The sequence below is a fragment of the Astatotilapia calliptera genome, chromosome 18 (assembly GCF_900246225.1).
Source record: "Astatotilapia calliptera chromosome 18, fAstCal1.2, whole genome shotgun sequence".
Taxonomy (NCBI): domain Eukaryota; kingdom Metazoa; phylum Chordata; class Actinopteri; order Cichliformes; family Cichlidae; genus Astatotilapia; species Astatotilapia calliptera.
In genome coordinates this window covers 14,940,305-14,962,549 of record NC_039319.1, presented here as the reverse complement: position 1 = coordinate 14,962,549, position 22,245 = coordinate 14,940,305, and the positions used below count along the sequence as shown (strand labels likewise).

At 40.7% G+C, this 22,245-nt stretch overlaps 1 protein-coding gene across 2 annotated transcripts in view; it reads right to left on the bottom strand.

The window, feature by feature from the left end:
* Positions 1–478: 478 nt before the first annotated feature.
* rock1 (Rho-associated, coiled-coil containing protein kinase 1) overlaps positions 479–22,245 on the bottom strand; it is a 34,176-nt gene continuing 12,409 nt past the window's right edge. Inside the window, exons 3-33 of one of the 2 annotated variants that reach the window (XM_026150799.1) lie at positions 20,790–20,890; positions 20,535–20,672; positions 20,208–20,383; positions 19,001–19,085; positions 17,767–17,911; positions 17,539–17,677; positions 17,226–17,317; positions 14,030–14,189; positions 13,724–13,796; positions 13,547–13,635; positions 13,061–13,109; positions 12,724–12,859; positions 11,461–11,552; positions 11,100–11,346; positions 10,760–10,866; positions 10,500–10,650; positions 9,814–9,974; positions 9,530–9,714; positions 8,867–8,936; positions 8,684–8,787; positions 8,344–8,509; positions 8,130–8,223; positions 7,960–8,048; positions 7,664–7,855; positions 7,411–7,576; positions 4,399–4,469; positions 4,216–4,304; positions 4,019–4,097; positions 3,628–3,889; positions 2,912–3,119; positions 479–2,088 (exon numbers count right to left, since the gene is read on the bottom strand). In XM_026150799.1, coding sequence (XP_026006584.1) covers positions 2,085–2,088; positions 2,912–3,119; positions 3,628–3,889; positions 4,019–4,097; positions 4,216–4,304; positions 4,399–4,469; positions 7,411–7,576; positions 7,664–7,855; positions 7,960–8,048; positions 8,130–8,223; positions 8,344–8,509; positions 8,684–8,787; positions 8,867–8,936; positions 9,530–9,714; positions 9,814–9,974; positions 10,500–10,650; positions 10,760–10,866; positions 11,100–11,346; positions 11,461–11,552; positions 12,724–12,859; positions 13,061–13,109; positions 13,547–13,635; positions 13,724–13,796; positions 14,030–14,189; positions 17,226–17,317; positions 17,539–17,677; positions 17,767–17,911; positions 19,001–19,085; positions 20,208–20,383; positions 20,535–20,672; positions 20,790–20,890 — 3,920 coding nt within the window. In that variant the 3' untranslated portion in view covers positions 479–2,084. Of the gene's footprint in view, positions 2,089–2,533; positions 2,642–2,911; positions 3,120–3,627; positions 3,890–4,018; positions 4,098–4,215; positions 4,305–4,398; positions 4,470–7,410; positions 7,577–7,663; positions 7,856–7,959; positions 8,049–8,129; positions 8,224–8,343; positions 8,510–8,683; positions 8,788–8,866; positions 8,937–9,529; positions 9,715–9,813; positions 9,975–10,499; positions 10,651–10,759; positions 10,867–11,099; positions 11,347–11,460; positions 11,553–12,723; positions 12,860–13,060; positions 13,110–13,546; positions 13,636–13,723; positions 13,797–14,029; positions 14,190–17,225; positions 17,318–17,538; positions 17,678–17,766; positions 17,912–19,000; positions 19,086–20,207; positions 20,384–20,534; positions 20,673–20,789; positions 20,891–22,245 lie in introns of those variants that run through there. The other variant, XM_026150798.1, reaches the window with a different exon arrangement.

The following is a 22,245-nucleotide window of genomic DNA, read 5'->3' as shown; positions in this document are numbered from 1 at the left end:
CTACACGGATTTCCAAGTGTGAGTGAATGATAGTTATCTCACAGCAAAGAGTGCACTGCTCTCACTGTGACACCGTAAATAGACCAACTTTGGGGATGGAACCCCTTTGTTCCTTCCACTCCATATGATTAAAAAACACCAAGTATTTATTTATTTTTTTTAGAATATAAAAGCACAAAACTACAATTAATTGTGCCGCTATAGTTTAGTGATTAAGCAGAAGACCAATATGGTGAACCCTTGTGCAAAGGCCTGGGTTTGACCCCACAATAGGACATTTCCTGCATGTGTGCTCTGATGTCCTGTTCAAAATAAAAGTGAAAAAGGCCCAAAAATAAACCTGGTGAGAATAAAAGTGTCAAGATTAGCAGAGTTAAATTAGCATATAAAGATGTGCTTAGGGGTCCTTGAATCTGTCCCAGCTGGCCTGATACAAAAACATAAATGACATCTAAAGTGAAAACTACTATACAATGAATGACAGAGATATGTTTATTGACATATCCATCAGTGCGGATTCCAATGCAATTTAACCATGCAAATTATCCAAGACACGAGTAGATCATAGTTCCAGTGCTTTTTGTTTTTAACTGAACAAAACGTTACACATAAAAAGACTGTGGAGGTATTCCATAATCCTTATGTCTCTCTCATATTATACACTGTGGGGGTGTTTGCATTAGCGGGACATTACCATGTTAGAGAAAATGACTTGCAATCGAGGACAATCATTGACACGGGCTTGTTTTTAAGATACATCCTCCTCAAATTTATGATATGAACCAAGAACGGGGACTTTGTTTTTACACAAACTCTATTGCTATGTGTTCATAAAGAGGTAATCTAATATATTTATTTATATATATAATTTTTTATATATATTCAAACCAGACAAAGCAAGTTCTGATAAAACCACACACGTGTGGCAAATTCTTAAAAAAAAAATGATGGAAGAATTCAGATTTGTCTTGTTTCAACAACAAAAAAAAAAGGAAAGAAAAACATATGGCAGTAAAATCAATATCCAAACGGTAAGGCACTAGGTGGGCCAAATGCTACACCTGTTTAGTCTTCTACAAATAATTTACAGTCAAGTCAAACAGTGCAGTTTTACATTTGTTAACTTAATGTTTTCCTTTTGAACCACTTATCTATGAATCAATGTAAGGCAATACATTACAAAGAAAAAATACACTGAATACACAAAAAAAAAAAATATTACAGACAATGTACCAAATAAACAAAAAAAGTTTTAGGACTCCTATATACCATTACAATGGAATTTTCCTTATGGCTTGGAGCAATAAAAATAATTATAATAAAAACAATGCATAGATTTAAATGATGATCTTGCATGCTCCTCACTCAATACTCAAAACATCTAATACTCATGTCCCAATACGTTGTCCCAAACCTGATATAACTGACTTGCAGAGTGATAAGAATAAAGGCAAAAAGGCCAGAGACGTTAGATGAAGGCATCAGTCATTAAAAAAAAAAAACAACAACAACAAAACCAAAACAAAACAAAAGCATAGTTGCATTAAAGCCCACGTTATCCGACAGGTGGGGGAAAGAAATTACTAAATAGATATCAATTTTCCGCCCCTGAGACACAACCTTTTGCCGCAGATCTGCAATCCCTGTATGACAGTACCTTAAACTGAACACATACATGCAGCAGTCCCAGCAAAACCCCCTTTTACCTTCCAGTTTCCATTCCAACTCTCACATGATATGAAGCACAGGATGTCTACATGACAGGAGTCCCTCTCTCCCTCTGTTGTCCATCTTTAGATCAAGACGTGTGCGCCATCTTCTGGTGAAAACGTAGAGCTGCAAGTTTGCTGAGTTGGTCAAGTGACTCCCTCCCCTTGCTTTTTTAATGTCCACGATGCCTTGTGTCTGAAGTGTGTTGCAATTTCTCCAGCGTTGGTTATTTGTCAATATACATATATTTTTTTAGCTTTGTTTTTTTTGTTTTTTAATGAATTATCTATGCAATACAGTTTCTTTCCATTTTTGAGGATGAGGAAGGAAGGGAAAGTTTAGAGTCCAGAGAAAAATCCCAACGGTTCAGACGGTTAGCTGAAAGAAGAACAGAGACAGGTGTCCAGTAAAAGAAAGGCCTTTTCAAAATAAAATAAAAAACCTTCGTTAGTAACCCAGTCTAACAACAGAAACAGAAAAGCTGGCTTACAGACACTATAACACCTTTTCATGATGTTTGACCAGTAATGTAAAAATCCTGAATATTGGTCTAATGAGAGTTGCCATGTAAGAATATGAAGTTAGTAACTGACCCCAACAACACATTAGTGCCAATTAGAAAATCCCAAGTGCCAACTGCACAGAGCCCAAGAGTCAACCAAGCAACCAGGAAGTGTCTCTTGAATTTGAAACACCCAATAACACAATTAATAAATAGACAAGTTTAAAGTCATAGAAAAAAGTCTGTTTTTTAAAAACGCACACACACACACACACACACACACACACACACACACACACACACACACACACACACACACACACACACACACACACACACACACACACACACACAAAAACTTTCTGAAGAAGTTCCTGTCAACAAGTGCTCGATGTTGTGTCTGCTGCTTGGAGGGTGGACTGCGCTCTGCTACAACACAGGAGACAAACAGCAGGTCACATGACTGACTTGACCACATCTCAGCCCACAAGATGGGTTTGAGGAGAGAGAGAGAAAAAAAAGGCTACTGACTGCAGCACACCCTGACTGACTGCCTGAAGAGAAAAAATACTCACGTTTTATCCTAGTTATCTAAAGTTATTTCACCATTAGTGAAAATATGTAAACGCAATCTGAGTTAATAAATAAATACAAATAAGGTCTGACGAGATGGGTTTTATTTCAAAGTTATCAAGTTACCTCAGCTTTCCTGTATTGCTTTTAGGGTTCTTGCGGAAGGATTGGTTGGGTCCAGAGCGAGTGGACATGGACCGCGGCGAGGCTCTTGTGAATGTCGACGGCGGGGTCTTGGGAATCTTCTTTCCGAGGTGGCCGATCCATTTCTTCTGCTCGTCTTGGGTCAGAGCCAGCAGCAGCATGTCCCGGGCAGAGGTCACGTCGTAGTTTACTGGACAGGATGACACAATCAAGCCTTAAAAACATGACCTCGAACTATCCAAGTCCTCCAAATGACTTTGTTTACACATTAGCAGATGTGTGGTACAAAACCTGATCGTGCCAGTGGTTTCACACTATTTCACTGATGAACAAGTGGCAGTGACGTGTCAACATAAGCTGGAATTTGCCAAGGGAGGACGAAACAAGGATGTAAACAACGCTTTAAAATACTTTCTTTCAACAAAAAGGCCTCAAGGATATAAACAATGTTTATATGACTGATACTGAAATTAAACAACAACAAGAACTCCCTTAGAAACCTCTGAGTTTAGCTGCAACAATAACCAATTTGTCCTGTTTACTTTGAGTATCCCAAAATGCTTCGTCAGTGAATTCCAACTTAGAGCCTGTACGTAAACTAGAAAACACCTTCAAGGATTTATAGATACGGACTGTTTATTGTCTTAAAATGCTCGTGATACCAGCTTAGCCTGCAGAGATAAGAATTTGTGTTTTACCTTTGCAAGGAGCAATAACATCCTCCTTTTTGTCAAGGTGGTCCTTGTGGCACTTCACGTGGCAGCGGCGACACTCCAGGGCCGGAGGCGGCTTGAAGACGTGCCACAGAGGCTTGGCACAGGCCTCGCAGTTTGAAGGGAAGTGATATAACGTGGGGATGAACTCGTGGCCTTTGTGTGGGAGACAGTTGGTCTTGTCGCCCTGAGGGACTGTCTCTAGATCCGCCTCCTTCCTGCACTCTCCCTCATTAGCATACAAAATCTGAATAGTTAGAGAGAGATAGACAGGGCCTTGTTTCTGTGGCTGAGCAAACTCTATTCATGACTGCATGGAAATGTGAACATAAAAATAAAACTGCACATTAAAAAACAACAACAAAAAAAAGCCTACCTGGAAAATCCTTGGAATCTCATCAGTCTCAGCTCGGTACACATCTCCTTGCGTGACTGGCCTCACATGAAACAGTTTGCTACACAAGAAGGTATAAAAAGAGGAGAAATCCATTAACCTTTGTTACTTTTTCTTCTCTACATTTTTCAAGAAGACCGAGCTAGCAAGAAGAAGATGCCACAAAGAAAAACACTTACTCGATATCCAGTACCATCGAGGGGTTGGACTGCTCCTTATCCTGCTCGTCATTGTAGAACAGAATCTTCTTACTACTCACTACCACATACTGCAAATGTTGCAGAGACAAATGAGAGGGTTGGTGAAACCTCTTTCTGCATAATGAAAAATGTGAGCGAGCAAAGGAACCGTGCGACACACACCTGCTTCTTCCATCCGTATCTTTTGATGTTAGCACGATTAGGAATAGACAGCCAACCCTCCAATCTGGACTCTGAAAAGCAGCAAAGAAGAAAAACATGAAAAGAAATATTCTGTGCAAGTATTTAGAGACACTAGATGAAGGCCATGCAGCAAATCAGGTCCAAACTCAACTGGGGAGAAAAATAAAGAACAAGTCAATAAATAAATGAATAAATAAATAAAACGCTGGTGAACTCCTCGGGAGTTTGCCAGCGTTAAGGTTAAGTGCACTGGAGTAGGTGACAAGAGAAGACTGTAGCTATCCCAGGCTGCAACTTCACACACCCATGCAAGAAGAGAATATTAGTATGAGTAAGGCCTTCTTATAGCATGCTAAGAGAGCATGTAAGACTGCAAAAGTATGTTAAAAATCCTGATGTAGTATTTGTGCAGCTGGAATTCAATAGTTGGGTTGCGGTCACGTGGTTCTGATGACGTGCGGAGGCAGCGCGATTTTTGAGTGGAGGGCGGAAGTAAACATGGAGGACACTGTGGAGAGTCAGGAGAGCAGCTATTGTGCAACTTTAGACCCCGTTTCTCGGGAGAGATATAAACAGATAGTTAAAAAATATATCAGACGTGATCCGTATTCTTTGAAAATGTCCGAATACACCACAGAAGTAAAGGATTTGCCTACTATCGAGGCTGTGGATATCACCAACTACTTGGTCCTCCAGACTTCTTACTACACTAGGCAGCAAATGAAAGCTTTCAAGAGTCTGGAGGCGTACAATTTTTTTTGTCAGCGGGTGGGTCCACAACCTTGGAACAAAACGTCTCCGTGATGGATACAGTTTGGTGTTTGCAAGGGTGAGTGTTTGTTCTTATATTGCTTTTTAAACACGCTAACAGTTAGCGGTAGCGGCTTTAACGTCAACAAACATGCCACATCCTTAGGACTTCGTTAGAGTGACAGTTGTTTGTTTCAAGGTAAACCATTCTCAGCGGTCTAACGAGACACCTCTGAAGACTTGGGTAATTGCAAAGGAGGATGGAGAAGTGATTGCAGCTCATTGCAATTGTATGGCAGGGTTAGTAGCCTGTTCTCCACTGTCACTAGGCTCAAATCCGGGCTCTCAGCCGTCTGTTGCATATCCAAAATCGCCTCTGCACATCGATGCTGTTCTGCCTTAAGCTTCATTCTTTTCTCTCGTTTGAGAACTGATTCCGATCTGGGTTTTCGTTCGTAGCCGAGATTGACCGTCGGAGCCCAGTCCTCCGACTCTTCGTCATCCAAAGCACTTGGGCAGCCTATAGTCCCAATCAAGTCAATATTAGACTACTAACTTAAAAGCACTAAGTAAACGAGAATTTAACGACAACCTAATGCTAATAAGTTCGTTTGCAAACATAACATTACCTCTGACGAAGTGGTCGCTGCAGACACGGGCATTGGCAGACTCTGCTCCTCCCGACTGTAAACGTAAATTTAAAATCCATTTTTTCCTACGTTTTTCGGTTAGAATTTTCCATTTTTCTCCTCTTCGTTGGGCTATTTTTGGTACCCTAAAATACCGTTTATCAGTTTCTCTGGTCGACCTACTGGAGCATCCGTAAACACAACAGGACATAGGCATTTTGCGTACTGTCTGTCCGTGATTTTGCGCTTATCTTTTTCACTTCCGACCGCCAGTCAAATTTCGCGCTTTACGTCGACGTCACGTCTACGTCAAATGAAACCTAGCTATTAGCTTGATCACTCGCTCCTTTCACAGAAACAAATGTGTGTTATCTTTATTCAAAAATTAAATCATAAATGCAAGTGCATGCAGCTGAAACAACACAATCTAAACAGGTTCAGTAGGGAAAAAAAAAAAAAAACCACAAAAAAGTGGGATTTGTCTACTACATGTGAGGTCGTGAGGGAGGTCTTCGTGTCCAAACGAGCAGCGATTTGTGGTGAGCATGCCGACACAGACACAAGGGTGTTGCGTGTTTGAAGAACACGTTTGTTCCAGTGTTTGGAGACATTTAAAAGGTGCTGAGAGTGACGCGGCAGACCTCACACCGGGTGTTGTGTCAGTAAACTTTGTTCTAATTTGGCTGCTTCACTGCTCAGGTCGGCCTCGTGACATTAAGCAAATTCACTCCCAGCGCTCTCTCGTAATATCTCGTCACTGTTAGTCATTACATTATTTTTTTCTCCTCTAGAGCTGATTCACTCCCCACACTCTGACAGGCTTCTTTCAAAAGTGCTGTTGAATTCTCCCAGCAGATATGGCTGTCACACCTCTGGCAAAACAATACTTGAGAAATTGGGTGGAGGGGAAAAAAAACAACAAAAAAAAAACTACAGTACACACACATACAACAGCAGCAACGCAGGCCGGGCAAAAAGGGGCTGATTCACCGAGTTACTCACAGAGGAAAAGGAATGGAAGTTACAAAGATAAGAAGAGCAAGGAGAACCAACTGGGCATGAGGGAAATAAAGAAGAGATTGATTTAACCACAGCTACCAACAAACATGAAAACAGCCAGCACAACATATATTCATACACATGTTAGATGTCATTTAAGAAGGTGATGCATTAGAAAGAGAATTAAGTGAGTCAGTACAGCTGCTTCCCTGCCTTCTAACACCTTACTGTACTAAACTTAAACTGCTTGGAAAAAAATCATTCACATGATGCTCTAAATACAGATTCAGATCTTTTGGCTCATGAACTAAAAACAACACATTTAAAAGAATAAAACCTGAAAGGGAGACTTATTTTAGACGAGACAAAAGTCAAATGTGTCAAATAAACCAAAACAAAAATCATATTCAGAAGGTTATACTTCAGGAATCGAGTCCTCGTGGTACCTACGCTAACTGACACAAACAAAGTAAGTCAAGTTTTCAACCAAGTAAAATCCCACACCGCATAACTTCGTCACCAGATCAAAGTTCACGAGTGTAAGTTTATTTGATTTTTAACTGTCACTGTGATCGATAAAGGCAACAGCAGCTGTGACGGGCTGGGAACATACCTGCGATATTACTGTCCGTCTCGTCTGTCTGCAGGCTGGTGACGCTGGAGTTATCCATGCGCTGCTGCAGGTCGTTCAGTTTCTCCCGGAGCTGCTCGATGTCGCTCTCCTTGCTGTCCAGCTGCATCTGCAACTCGTTGCGATACGTGCTTTCCTCTGCCAATTGCTGGTGGTAGGAAGGTCAAAGGTTAAAACCAAATAATAGTCCACAGATCATCATACTGGGCCGCAGCGCAACCAGACGTTCACGTACCGCCTGCATCTCGCTCAGCTCCTTCTGGTATTTGATGGCCATGTGGTTAAACTTTTCCTTCTCCTGATTAAGCTCCAGCTGAAGCTTGCGGTTTTCCTTCTCCTTTTTCCGCAGATCAGCTGTGCTACCCTTCTTCTTCTGGTCCAGCTTCATGTCTTTACGATTCATGATCTCTGCCAGTTTGTTCACCGCCTGACGGATGGAAAAGACCGAACAGTTGAACACATCGGCCGCATCTCTCCACTTGTTTACAGGAACAGTATGGAGTAACTTCTCGAAAAGTAAGAGGCTCTTACCTGAGTCTTCAGTGTGCGCTCTGTGTAGAGGATCTTCTCGTAGTTGGCCTTGATTGATTTTTCAATTTCTTCCTTCTGAGCGACATATTCTGAGAGAGACAAGGGGAATAAGCTTGTACATCGACATTAATTACAACGCGGAGATGTGCGCATCATGAAAAGCACAGTACCTTCATCCTGAATACGAAGCTTTTCACTTAACTCCGTCTTCTCTCTGCTGAGATTCTCCACATCTTTGGTCAGAGTTTTATAGGATTCCTCAAGCTGTGCAAAAATATGAAGATGTTTATTTTCTCTACTTTAAGTTAACAGAATTAGAAATTGAGCAATGAATATGAGTGTGGGAATAAAGAAAATGCTGTCAGTGTGTGTTTGAAGGCTCACCCGTGCAATAGTAGCCTCTCTCTCCCCAATCTCCTGCTTATGCCTTGTCACTGCTTTCTTGTTCTCTTGGCTGAGCTCGAAATACTGCTCCTCCTGAAGTGCCCGAGCAAGCTGTTCTGACTCGGCCTTGGTCACTGTCAGATCCAGCTGTGCAGACAAGGAATCCCTGTGTGCAGGATAAAGGAAGTTTGATTTTAAAAAAGAAAAAACCTCATCACTTGAATTTTCCCCCCATCAAACAGCAAAAGCTGAAAGAAATGAGGAATACTTACAAAAGGTTAAAGGTTATTTAGATATATAAGAAGGCTGCAATATGCATGAGGAGAACCGAGCCTCTTACCTTTCGTTGCACAAATCCTGCACCTTCTTATTAGCCTCCTGTATCTGCCGGTTCCTTTCCTCAATCTCCTCTTTTAGTTCTTTGACCTGAGTTTTGTAAAGCGTCTGAGGGAGAAAAAAACGAGATTAGCTGGAGCTTTTCACATTAAATGAGCACGACAGAGAAACTGTGACATATACTCACAGAAAAATACTGTTCAGCCTCAAGCTGGTCCTGAAGTTCCCTCATCTGTCCCTCGTTGCCTCTGTACTGTCTGTTAGCACGCCAAAACAAATATGTTAGGTGTTTGATTTTTTTTCTTTAGTAAATCCAACATGTATCATATTTTACACAGCAACCAAAACACTTCAGCCAGGAAAACAAAAAAGAGACCTGACATCTTAATTCAGCCTAGTCAGCCGACGCAGTAGAGCAAACTAGCCAGAGGATTAGCAATCAAGTAGATGGAGCTGGACTGAGAGTAAACGCTAATCCTGTGGTGTAAACACTGTAGCAGAACAGCTTTGAGAGTCACGCTCTAAGCTGGAATAACAGCACTTTTATGAAAATAGGAGGCAATTATAGGGCAATTTACACCCCGACTTCCAAGGAGCATTACTGGCCAGTGCAGCAGTAAGAGAAAATAAGCCCTCCTGGCTACAGCTACTGCCAGTTTGTTTCCAGGTTAAATTAACTGACACAATGGTGCAAATGCCCCATTTCATGTATATATAACTATTAATCATCAATTTTATCTCCATCATATTTGATAATGTTTAAGGCTCTATAACTAGTGAGCAGACAACATGGATAACATTTTAAGAGAAAAACAAACATTGAGTTTTCTAACTAAAAGGTGAAACTTACTTGGACAGTTGTGCCAGCTGAAACTCCAGTGAGCGTTTACTTTCCAGTGATGTGTTGATCTCTTGTTTGAGCTGTTTCTCTGAACACCTAAGACGGTCCATCTCCTGCATGCGGGTCTTCAGGTCGTTCTGAATCTGGATGCGTTTGCTTGACTCCTGCTCTACCTGAATCTGCAGATTCTTCACCTGGAGAAGAACGAGAGGGCGGGAAAGAATTCTAGGAATCACGGCGCTGAAAGAAATAAAATGACACACAAAACTCCATTGTGAGGATCGCTCAGTTACCTCATCCTCCAGCCGTTCCTTTTGCTTCATCAGCTGCTCCATTTTCTGCACAGACTGCTTAAGGTCAAACTCCAACATTGAGCACTGCTTCTCAACCTCCACCACCCGGCTCTCTGCCCTCATCCTTGCTCCCGTCTCCTCTGACATCTTCTGCTGGACAGCTGGAGAACATATTTGAAAAAGCAGTTAGTGTAATGGCTGTTTGGTTTTCGGGGATAACTACCATTTAACAACTCTTCAAGTTCACTGCAGATAATATATGCAGGAATGAGGGAACAGAAAGACGGCAACAGGTTTCAACTGGCGTCTGTTCAAAGCTCGAAAATTGCATAGAGACATTTGATACAGAAAAGCTCATTTTAATGTTTTCTTTTTTGTATGTATCACCAAGCTGAGCCGTCTGGGTGAATCTTTTGCTGTATCATTCTATTGCAAAAAAAAAAAAACCTGAATATGCAACAAGGCAATGTCCTAACACGCTCATTGCTTTGCACCATGAATTCCTCTCACCGAAAACAGAACCTGGAGGTGACTTCTTATAAGATAGTAGAAAATAACCATGAGGCAGAGAGAAAAGGTAATAATATTTGAGACAAATAGAACAGTCAAAGCAAAAAAAGAATCTTAATGATTTGAATTAGAGGGGGGGGGGAAGCAGGGCATGAGCGCACGTAGGCCTGACATACCAGACATGGCAGCTGATTTGGCTTCTTCGATAGACTCGTATTTGTCAGTGAGCTGTGCCCGCGTCACCCTGTGCTCCGTCTGTTCTTGCTCCAGACGCTGCTGCAAGGTCTTCAGTTTGTAATTCAGGTCTATCTCCAAATTGTTCTTTTCCTGTGGCGAGGGAAAACAACAAAAGAACACAACAACAACAAAAAAATCAAACAACTTGCACACGTCTACAAATTGGATGCACAAATACTACTCAGTGTGACATGCATACCTTCTCCAAATTATTGCTTCTTTCCTGGGCCTGTTTGCGTTCCGCCTCCATCTTGGACAGACTAAGCTTCAAGTTTTTGTTATCCTCTTGCAACCCCGACAATCTCGCTAAGAGTGAAAGATAAAGGCAGACAGTTAAGACATGAAGCTGGGTTTTTTCCTCTTTTTTTAAAGCCTTTTAAAGTAATTATTTCATACCAATTCAATTCTACTTTGGACTTTTAAATATGTATTTTAACTGTATGGTAACACTTGCTTTTTCAGTTATCAATAACTGAAACTGTAATCTGGTCGAGCTATCGCAGATTTCACTTGTTTTCGAAGTGATATATCAGTGTCACCTTGCAGCTCCCTGATCTCCTCTGAGTCCTGACTGTAGTTCCTCCGTTCAGAGTCCAGGGTGCTCTGTAGAAGCAGGAGCTCTTTCTCCAGCTGCGCCTTCTCTCCTTCTACTGCGCGGCTCCTCTCCTGCAGCTCACGGTTCAAATTCTCCAAATGTGCCATTGACTTGGTCATCTCTGTGTGGCTCTTCCTCAGTCTCCCCGCCGTGTCTGACTCTGCACGCAGCAAGTCGTTGGCCTCTTCCAGCTGTCAATCCAAAATAAAAATTAAAGAAAAAAATCCAACACAAAGGGAGGGAAAAAACATTTAATGTTTTGTCCTTCAGTTTCCAGAGTGTGCATGCATGTGTCTGCTGTATACCTGATTCTGAAGCTGGGTAATCTTGTCATTTGAGGCTTGCGAGTTCTGACTGATTTTCTTCATATCTTCCAACTGCTCCTTCAAATTTGACACTAAGGGGAAATAAAGGAAATAAAGAATAAGAAAAAAAACTCAACCTCATTTAAGCTCCTCTTTCCAATTACAGCAGAGTTAGATTTAGTTTCCCCAGTATAAATTATTTTATGTCAGCAGCCTAGAGCCAACACACATCATTAACTTTATTATATGAACATTAGATTTTACCACTACATAATAGCAGCTGCTTGTTTAGCTATGGGTGTGTTTATAAATGTATTGTGACATGGCTGAGGTGCCTTTTAGTAATTCATTATTCAGTAATTCATTTTTTTTTCCAGAGTGATCAGACTAGGAGTGTCTGAGGCAGGTTTGTCTTTCTTCATTTTTAGACTTTATGTTTACAAAAACTATTAACTCTGGACAGCAAATTACTGCTAAAGGACTGAAAGAAAGTATTAGCACAAAGAACATTCGTGACTTTTTTTGTGTTTTTCTTCAAAAATAAATTAAATTAAATGTAAAAAAAGAGCTGATAAGAGTAATTTCAAGTCAGAAGCCCATGTGCAGAAAGTCAGCAGTTAGGAAGATGAAGACGGTACGAGGTTATCAGGTAATCCAATCAGCACATTAGGCTTCATCTGATAAAAAAAAAGTACATACTTCATCTTACTCAACGATTAAAATTCTCCCCAACTTTGCTAGTACTGGGTTGAACACCAATTTGCCTTTAGAACTTCTTTCATTCTTCATGGTGCTCGAAACATTCCTCCGACGTTTGGCTCCATATTGATACGAAAGCATCACACAGTTTCTGCAATTTTGTCGCCTGGACATCCAAATTAAGAATCCCTCATTCATCAGATTCCAAAGTTGCATTTATTGGTTTGAGTCCTCCTGACTGTGGAGGCCATTGGAGTACAGTGAACTTCCTGCCATTCTTTTGCGGACCATTCTCTGAAACATCCCAGCTCATCTGGCACCAACAAACAAGCCATCTTCAAAGTCACTTATATCCCCTCTGTTTCCCATTCTGATGCCCAGTTTGAACTTTAGCAGGTCATCTTAACCATATCTACCGGCCTTCGTGCACCGACTTCCTGCTATGTGATTGATTAGATATTTGCATTAACAAGCAGTTGAACATGTGTACCTAATAAAGTGACCAGTGTGTGTATTTTGCAAGAAGTCTAACTCATAACCTCAGCAGCATTTCATTAAGTTCACCTTCGTTTTCCAAATTCCGTCTCTTCTCTGACTCCTGGTCGGCTTTTCTTTGGTACTCTGTGAATCTGTGCTGCTGCATAAGCTTGTCCTTCTCCAGCAGAGACAAGCTGGCATCGGCGCTCTTCCTCAGGTTTGCCTAAGGCGAGGAACAAAAGAGCAGCTTTGATGTGGATGGGGAACAAGCTCTAATCTAGCCACTGATCTGAAACAGTAATATATTTAACTTCATAGCTTGCTAGCGACACCACACTATATTAACAAAATCAAAGGAGTGTACTGCAAAGCTGATAACAGGAATTTATAATGCGAGGAAGAAATATTTTAAAAAGGCATTTACCTCTTCATCCAGCTCTTTCATAATCTTTTCAATCTTGTTGTTTGATGTCCTAGGGGCAACAAGAGAAAAAATAAATAAAAATAAATAAATAAACACTCTGAATGTCTCTCACAGAGATGAAACAATGAGGCTGAAGTTTGTAAAATCTTGTGAAAATTGTTTCATGGAAAACTCCAGTTTCCTCATAAAATCACAGAGGCACCAAGGGACAGAAGACACTTTGGGACCATGTCGTTATTAAGTGTCATTCAAGCATTAATCCTCCCACGAAACAAAACTTTTTTTAGAGTTTGCAACTCATCTATTCTGTTCTCATCAGGCTCAACGTTTTTGCAAGATGTCTTTAGTCAGACTAACAGGCAGACTCATTTTCCCATCATGGATTAAGAAATTTACATCTTCATTCTTTTCCTTCAAGCCGAGGCTTTGTCTTAATCTGTATTTTGGAAAGTGGCTATGAACGTAAGACAAAGGATTATTCCATACCTGCATTTCTGCTCCAACTCATCTTTCAACTGCATTTCACTGTGCAGCTGCTCCTCTAGCTGGTAGATTCGTTTTTGCAGGTTCTCCAACTGAACAGAAACATTCCATTTCAACTGATCAGATAAAGTCGCAGACATCCAACGTGTCAAAGACCTTGTCTTGAAGACTTGTACTCACATGACTCTTATCTTCTTTTGTGGAACTGCTACGCTTGTCACTGCTCTTCGTGTCAGCGGACCTTCGCAAAAGGCTGGGAAAAAAAGCGTTAACAGACAATGAACTTTTCATAAGTCTGTGACATTTACTCTGAAATTTGTTGTTGTTTGTTTGGCTCCATGGCTAAAGCATCCTTGATGCACAATTAAAAACCTGTATTGACATAATATATACAGGTATAAATATAAAAATTCAAGAAAGATGAAGGGAAAAAAGCAGAACACACACATAATTTAGTGGTACAAAGAACAAGTCTGGCAGACTTACTGTTGATTACTGTAATAGGTGAAGCCTACAAACGGGAGCTGGTTGCCCACAAAGGCCTTTGGTATGGGAAAGGTCTCCTCCTCTCCCCGATCCTCCTCAATGTCATCAAAGTTACTGGTGTCAGTGTCACTGCTAAGTTCGGGGACTACAGGGGCAGCCGCTGCACACAGCAAAGGAGACAACAAAGAGTGTGGGGGGGGGGGGGGGGCAAGGGGGGGGGGGGGGAACACACCAAATTTTATTATACATAAAAGCCTCCATGTGTTAGAGGGCATGACAAAAATTCAGAGCACATGTTTTGGAAAACACTCCTAAAAGTGTTGGCAGGTCTTTCACTACAGGGAATAACATAACACAAAGTCAGTCAATGTCCTGATACCATTCAAGTTTTGTTTAATATTAATTAATAAACACCAGGGATGTCATGAAAACTGATATTTCAGAACAAGTCAAAGCCAACACTGTGATTACTTAGTAATAACATAAAATAGTTTGCAAATGCAGCAACAGGTGTGGTGTGACTTGTGGGAAATTTTATATGGAGGAAATGATGAAGATCATCATAACAGATGAACTACACATTGAATTTAAGCTATGTTATAAGATGTACAGGGTGGGCCATTTATATGGATACACCGTAATAAAATGGGAATGGTTGCTGATATTAAAGTCCTGTTTGTGGCATATTAGTATATGTGAGGGGGCAAACTCCTCAAGATGGGTGGTGGCCATGGTGGCCATTTAGAAGTCGGCCATCTTGGATACAACTTTTGTTTTTTTCAATAGGAAGAGGGCCATGTGACACATCAAACTTATTGGTAATGTCACAAGAAAAACAATGGTGTGCTTGGTTTCAACGTAACTTTACTCTTTCATGAGTTATTTACAAGTTTCTCTTTGTTCACAGCCATTGACATGTCGAAGAGGTTAACACGCTAGGAGCGGATCGAAATTGTGTTGATATCTGGTGAACGCAGTAATCGGGTTATTGCATCAGATTTCAATGCAAGACACCCTACGAGACCACCCATCTCCCATGCTACAGTTAGCAAACTGCTTGCTAGGTTTCGTGAAACTGGTTCAGTGTTGGATTTGCCAAAACGTGGACGCAAGAAAACTGTCACTAGTGGCTGTTCTAGCTTCATTCAGCAAGAGCCCACAGTGTAGCACTCGTCGTATGTCACTGGAGAGTGGCATTAGTCGAACATCCCTTCGGCGGATATTAGCTACTCACAAATGGCACCCTTACAAACTCCAGCTACTGCAGCATCTCAACGAGGATGACCCAGATCGGCGCACAGAATTTGCAGAATGGGCGAAACAAAAATTGGAACAGGACCCTCAGTTCACGCAGAAGATTTTGTTCAGTGATGAAACATTTATGTGAATGGTGAAGTTAAATAAAACCACCGCTACTGGTCTGACACTAACCCACATTGGATGGATCCCTCCAAGACTGCTGGAACAACAAAAGTGATGGTTTGGTGTGGTATATGGGGTACAACGATAGTGGGTCCATTCTTCATCAATGGAAACCTCAAGGCCACTGGATATTTGAAATTGCTACATGATGATGTGTTTCCCTCTTTATGCACTGAAGCTGGCACGTTCCCTGAGTTTTTCCAGCAAGATGGTGCACCACCACATTATGGGTGCCAGGTCCGAGCATTCCTAGATAAACAGTCTCCTGGAAAGTGGATTGGTCGTCGTGGGCCAGTTGAATGGCCCCCAAGGTCTCCTGATTTGACCCCCTTAGACTTTTATCTTTGGGGTCATCTGAAGGCAATTGTCTATGGTGTGAAGATACGAGATGTGCAGCACCTGAAACTACACATACTGGATGCCTGTGCTGGCATTTTTCCTGCGGTGTTGCTATCAGTGTGTGAAGAGTGGGAGAAGAGGGTTGCATTGACAATCCAACACAATGGGCAGCACATTGAACACATTTTATAAGTGGTCAGAAACTTGTAAATAACTCATGAAAGAGTAAAGTTACGTTGAAACCAAGCACACCATTGTTTTTCTTGTGACATTACCAATAAGTTTGATGTGTCACATGACCCTCTTCCTATTGAAAAAACAAAAGTTGTATCCAAGATGGCCGACTTCTAAATGGCCACCATGGTCACCACCCATCTTGAGGAGTTTGCCCCCTCACATATACTAATGTGCCACAAACAGGACTTTAACCCTCATGCCATCTTGGGCATCACCAACCATTCCCATTTTATTACGGTGTATCCATATAAATGGCCCACCCTGTATAAGCCAAAACATTTATAACCTGAAATGATAGTTTCAGGCTATAAACACATAATGTTCACAAAGACTTATCCTGTACAACTGATTAAAAAAGCTGATTAAGTCAATGTTAACACTATGATCAGTATTTAAAGAGCTTGCATTTAATGTTTTAACTGTTAGGAATCATGATATTTCAGTATTAATTTCTACTGACAACCATATTTCTGATATCCTATGGCTAGTACATACTGAAGCAAAGTAAGTCTATTTTTTAAGTGCAAAAGCTTAAAAACTAAAATGTTCATTTTTTTTTAAATAATACATGCAAACGAAGTCATTTATATAGTCAGTTAGCCCAAACCAAAAAAAATTTCTTGGCTTCTTCTTATCACTGTGGTATATTATAAATATTTAAATCTGCTGTAATTATGATATAATTATCTTTTTCCCCCTCCGGAATGACTTTTTTCTTTCTTTGGAGACCCTCTTAAAAACAAGGGAAAGCAGCCAGCTAGTAGAGCTGGTCAGCCCCTGATACACGAACGGGATGGGGGTGGCGGTGGCAACAAAGTGCTGACTTCAGCCTAGTAAAGTATTAAATATAAAGCCAGTAAAGAACCGACTATAGCTAGTGGATTTAGCACTACATTTCTAATCTCTCTTTGCTCCAGTGTCAATCCCAGCGCATTAACATTTGCTTTAAACTGCTTTCCCCATTGTTGGCCTCAAAAATGCTGCGCTGCAAGTTATTACTCTGAGCAGGAATCACGTTTAGTCTTAGAAAGGATACTGAATGAATGGCTCGTCTACAAGAATTTCCTGCAACTGTCTGCAGTAGGTCAAATGGAAAACATGATCGCAGGATCCATGATTGCAATAACAGTGAGCCGCAGCCAAATTAAAAGGGAGTTGTGAAAATAATCCTTAACATTAAGAGTGAAAACTTTCGTACTCTCTCTGATGTTCTCCCACGTCCACTGGTCATTCTTGAAGAAGGGATGCCTCTTGATTTCATCTACACCATTACGGCCGAGTCGAACATCCCTGTGGGGGTCAGGAGGAGAAATTTAGTAATTTCAGCAATTCTGTATGGTAATGTCAGCAGAAGACAGCAAGTATCTGAATGCAAAGAGAGCCATTATCTCTGCTATTAAGATTTTTTGTTTTTCACAGAGGGTTCTCTACATCTGAAAACAATTTATGCAAAGAAAAGGATTTCTGACAAAAAGCTTCGTGATTCGCTGCTCGGTCTGTGGCCATCTAACCTGTCGGTCAGGAAAGCACAGATCAGATTCTTGGCGTCATTGGATATGTCGCTGTCATCAGGGAAGGTCAGCGCATTCTTGTGGTTCATAATTTTGCTATAGGTCCCCACTAGTGAGTCTGCATAGAAAGGAGTGTCGCCTATACACGGGACAAACGAGAGCAACAGGTAAGTAATATGTCTGGCTCTAAATATGTAAAATAAGTCATCTTTCAATGCAAATACTCACCAACTAACATTTCGTACAGAAACACTCCCACTGACCACCAGTCGCACTCTCTGCCATAATAGCCATCTCCTCCTTGGGATTTCAGTACCTCAGGTGAAATGTAGTCTGGAGTTCCCACTGCTGTGTCACATCGTACCATACCGTCCTGAAGAGCACGAGCATCATAAACATTAACAACTCCAACACTTTACTTCAAAAAAATTATCATTATTACAGGGATATGGTAAATAGACTCATTCTTATATAGCACCTTTTCACTTTGCCAGAGCACTCAAAGCACTTTACACAAGATGCCTAATTCACCCATTCATATAAGCACTTAAGCACTTTTGTCTATGCTTAAGTACTTTCTAGCTAATATTCACACAGACTCATACTCCGATAGATGCGTCAGAGAGCAATATGGGGTTAGCATCTTGCCTAAAGATATTTGGCATGCAGACTGGAGAGCCAGGAATCAAACCACCAACCTTCCAATCAATAAATGACCAGCTCTACTGAGCTACAGCCAACCTGCCATCCCAGTAATTACTATTATTAATGTTGTTGTTTATTTAATTCTATAAAAGTGGATGAAAACAACGACTAAGTGATTTATCAGATTTTAACCTAAATTACAATTTTGGCTTTCAACAATTAGATCAAAATAAAACTATGATAATAATACAAATACTCTTCTTGCAGTGTTATTTATATGCCAGCTATGTCCAGACACTTAAACTCAGCTATTAATCTTTAACTCCTCGAGATCTATCTTGAAGTAAAACTCTTAAAGTAGATTTATGAGATTTTTATAAAAATGTTGAGGTGTCGAGTATGAGCTGCAAATAATCTAAAGCATTATTCACATCTTTCTGGCAACAAAACCGCCTCCCAGCTTTCCGAGTTAGAATTTTCCCCTCTCTCTAAGTAAACAATTAATCAACAGGTGCTGAGCTGAGCTAAAGATCTGTCAATAAATTCAGAACTGGTCCCCAAAAAAACCACCTCGACACCTCCACCTCATTTTTCCTTATACAAGGACACATTCTTAAAGTTCAGTAACTCCATACTCGTTGTTAAGATAATGTCTAATATTGCTCAATAATCAAGATTAAAATACAGACCAGAATAATCATGACTGGGATTCTCACTATAACTGAGCAGCATTAACTTGAGACACAGAAATTTTTAAAATAATCTTATCAACATCATCTGACAATATGGCTGTGTTGAAAGAAAGTGAATCTGATACCTTGTTCATTTTCATGCAGGTCCCAAAGTCTGCGAGCTTTAAGTGGCCTGCTTTGTCAAGCAACATGTTATCAGGCTTGACATCTCTGAGGAAACAAAAACATCGTTAGACATCAGTTCAAGCACGACGCCAATAAAAACATCCAAATCAAACACACGCATCACAAGGAAACTAAACTCATCCAAAACATTCAAAGGCTTCAGCAGCGTTCTCATGCTGAGCCGATGCATGGGCATTAGCGTTAAGGTTAGAGAAACAAAACAAAAAACAACACAGTCAGATCTGTCTGAACGCTGTAGCAGCGACAGATCAGATGGCATGAGGTATGTGGGCAGCTGTTAATGAGAATAGTGTTCATGTTTCTCTGCACATCGTGCAAATCTGAGCGCGTCAGGAAATCCTTTATACAAGCTGTTATAAGACCATTTAATGCACAATAACGTTAACTTTATTAGAAATTAACATTGTTTTGCTGTTTGGGATGTGTTGTGTAATGTTTGGGTTAAAGCTGCCGTGGAAATGTGATTTCCTGCAAAAGGATTAATAAAGGATATATCCATCTAAAAAATGCTTTACTCCAATTAGAAGAAAACTGATGGAAAAAAATTCCACCACTGTACCCAGTAATGTTATGAACTCAAAGTGCTTCAGGGCTGTTGTGTGGAGAAACAATTTGATGTTCAGATGCATGCCATACTTGTTGCTCTGCTATTGACTATATAAAGCTCCCTCTGGCCCACGCCATTTCACACATTGGCAAACATGTTTGTTGCACTGGATGCCATGAGAAAAAAAAAACAAGCAAAAAAAAAAAAAAACAGTGCATGTCTACCCAACTTATCTTTAGCAATCTTTTACATATTAGAAAGAAAAATGAAGCTGACAGTGTGGAAAAATGTTTTGGTTTTTTTTTTTCCAAAGTTCTGAGAAGCAGTTGTGAAGTCTCTTAAAACCGATAGCACCTAGCAACGTTACTTCCTGCTTATTACAATGCTTCCTTAGATCACAGGTTGCCACCAAACCTCTTTGATCCCGCTACAAATCTCACACAATTACAACGGGGAAAAATGCCTTGTGGGGAAAAAAAAAAACAGAACTAGAAATGACGATGTAACGTTAATAAGTCTTTTTAAATAACGAAAATAGCTTCTTTTTCAACATATATGAACACCACAAACAGAGAAAAATACAAATGTTGTACTGTCACCTGTGAATGAAGCCCATAGAGTGGATTCCATCCAGGGCCAGGACTACCTCGGCTGTGTAAAAGCGAGCCCACTTCTCTGGGACGTCATAGTTGCTCATCAAGTTTACCAAATCACCACCAGGCATGTACTCCATCACCATGTAGAGGTAGCGGTCATCTTGGAATGCAAAAAAGAGCTGTAGAAGGACAGAATTCAAACAATTAGGAAAAGGATTCAAAAGTATCCCAACAATTTATGTCAGACACATGAATGAGGCTGGATTTATGTGGTCTGAACAATGTCTGACTAATAACTGCATGTTTAGACACTCCTCTGTCCCATCATACCTGAACGACCCATGAACTATTGGCAAAGGCCATGATGTCCCTCTCCTCCCAGAAGAAAGCAGAGTCTGACCTCTTGATCATCTCAAACTTACTCAGCAGCTTCATGGCATATACTTTGCTTGTCGCTTTATGTCTTACCTGAAAAACGATAATGAGGCAGCAATCAAGTCAGACTTATTCATCAATGTGCTACATTTATAGCTACTGTGCTATTCAAAGAAATAAAGAAATAAAAAGACAGAATGGCACTCTTACCAACTGCACCTCTCCAAATGCACCCCTCCCAATAACTTTAACCACCTCATAGTCCTCCGCTTTCATTCGCAGATCACGAATGTTACTAATCGTCTCTTTGTCTGGGGGGGGAAGAAAAAAAACAAACATGCAAAGTTACCAGGAGAAATGCACAAAGCTCTTGTTATGGTGTTGACCTTTGAGAGAAGGTGTATCTCCATCACTGAGGGATCACAGCCTCCCTGTTTATGCAATCTCAGGGGTTACTTTCATAGGACATCCACATTGTTGGCAAGCAAAGCAGAACAAGTTGACAGCGTACTGCAACTGCACAGCTGAGTGACGCCGTTTAGGGAAAGTTTGTTGCTTACTGAGAGTTGGCCTTTCCCTGATGTAATAATTCTAGCTCCCCTTGGGGAGTCAGTATCCACTGTTCAGCCAAATTTGGTCAAAGCAGTACTAGTGGGATAATTTTCAATTCACATGACTCACAACTAGCACGGGAATGCATGGAAAAGCGGGGTGCGGGGGGGCATCCAAGTTCAAGTGATCTAAAAATAAAAAGAAAGTACTAAGCTATTAGAATAAGAACATTTGTGAGTCATTTCCACCACGCATGAGTTCCTGGGATCATGATCCCTACTTGAAAAATCCCAGGCAACCCTGAAGACATAAAAAAAACATGTTTAGAAATGCAACAAATAGGAACTCCAGTTACTGTTATAGATAATATACCATGTGAGTATATCTGCTCACGAGGCCGGGTGATGGATTAATGTCAGTAGGTCTTGGCATACATACAGTAGAGCAAACAGCTTATTTGATTGTGGTGCAAACCACAATGCATGGCTGGGGATTTAGAGCTAGAAGTGCTTCAGGCAAGTCATGCTACTGAAGATCACTGTCTTGGTATATAGCGCCATTATTCCATATCCATCAATGCCTTTCACGAAAATACAGAACCAAGAGTAATTGAGAAGATGCCTAATGGCAGTTTTTGCCTAGGGGTTTACAGTAGGTCACTTGATATTCAAATATGACCTGTTATATTCTAGTTGTCCTCAAAACTTAAAAAAAAAAAACCTGTTAAGAATGCACAAAAAGTTACAACATGCACCATGACATTAATATCCTGCACAATCTTAGCAGTATCTCATGCATTTCTGATGCATTAAGATGGACACTTGAGATCCCATAAAAACCACCACATGATCAATACAGTATGAGTACAGATTTGAGCGCAAATTCTGGGGTACACGCTATAACTCACCATTGTCCCATATATTAAGTGCTGGAAATTGAGCAGTTTGACCAGATACATTAAGGAAAGCGAGAAACCTTTGACTTATAGATTTTTTTTCATCACATTTATAGCAGCTTCCCCATTCTGGGGACACAGTGAAAAAGAGAAGCCAGCCTTGACAGACATCAGGCGGGTCACCAACCATTTATGAAAGCCCCTTTGTTGGGGACACTA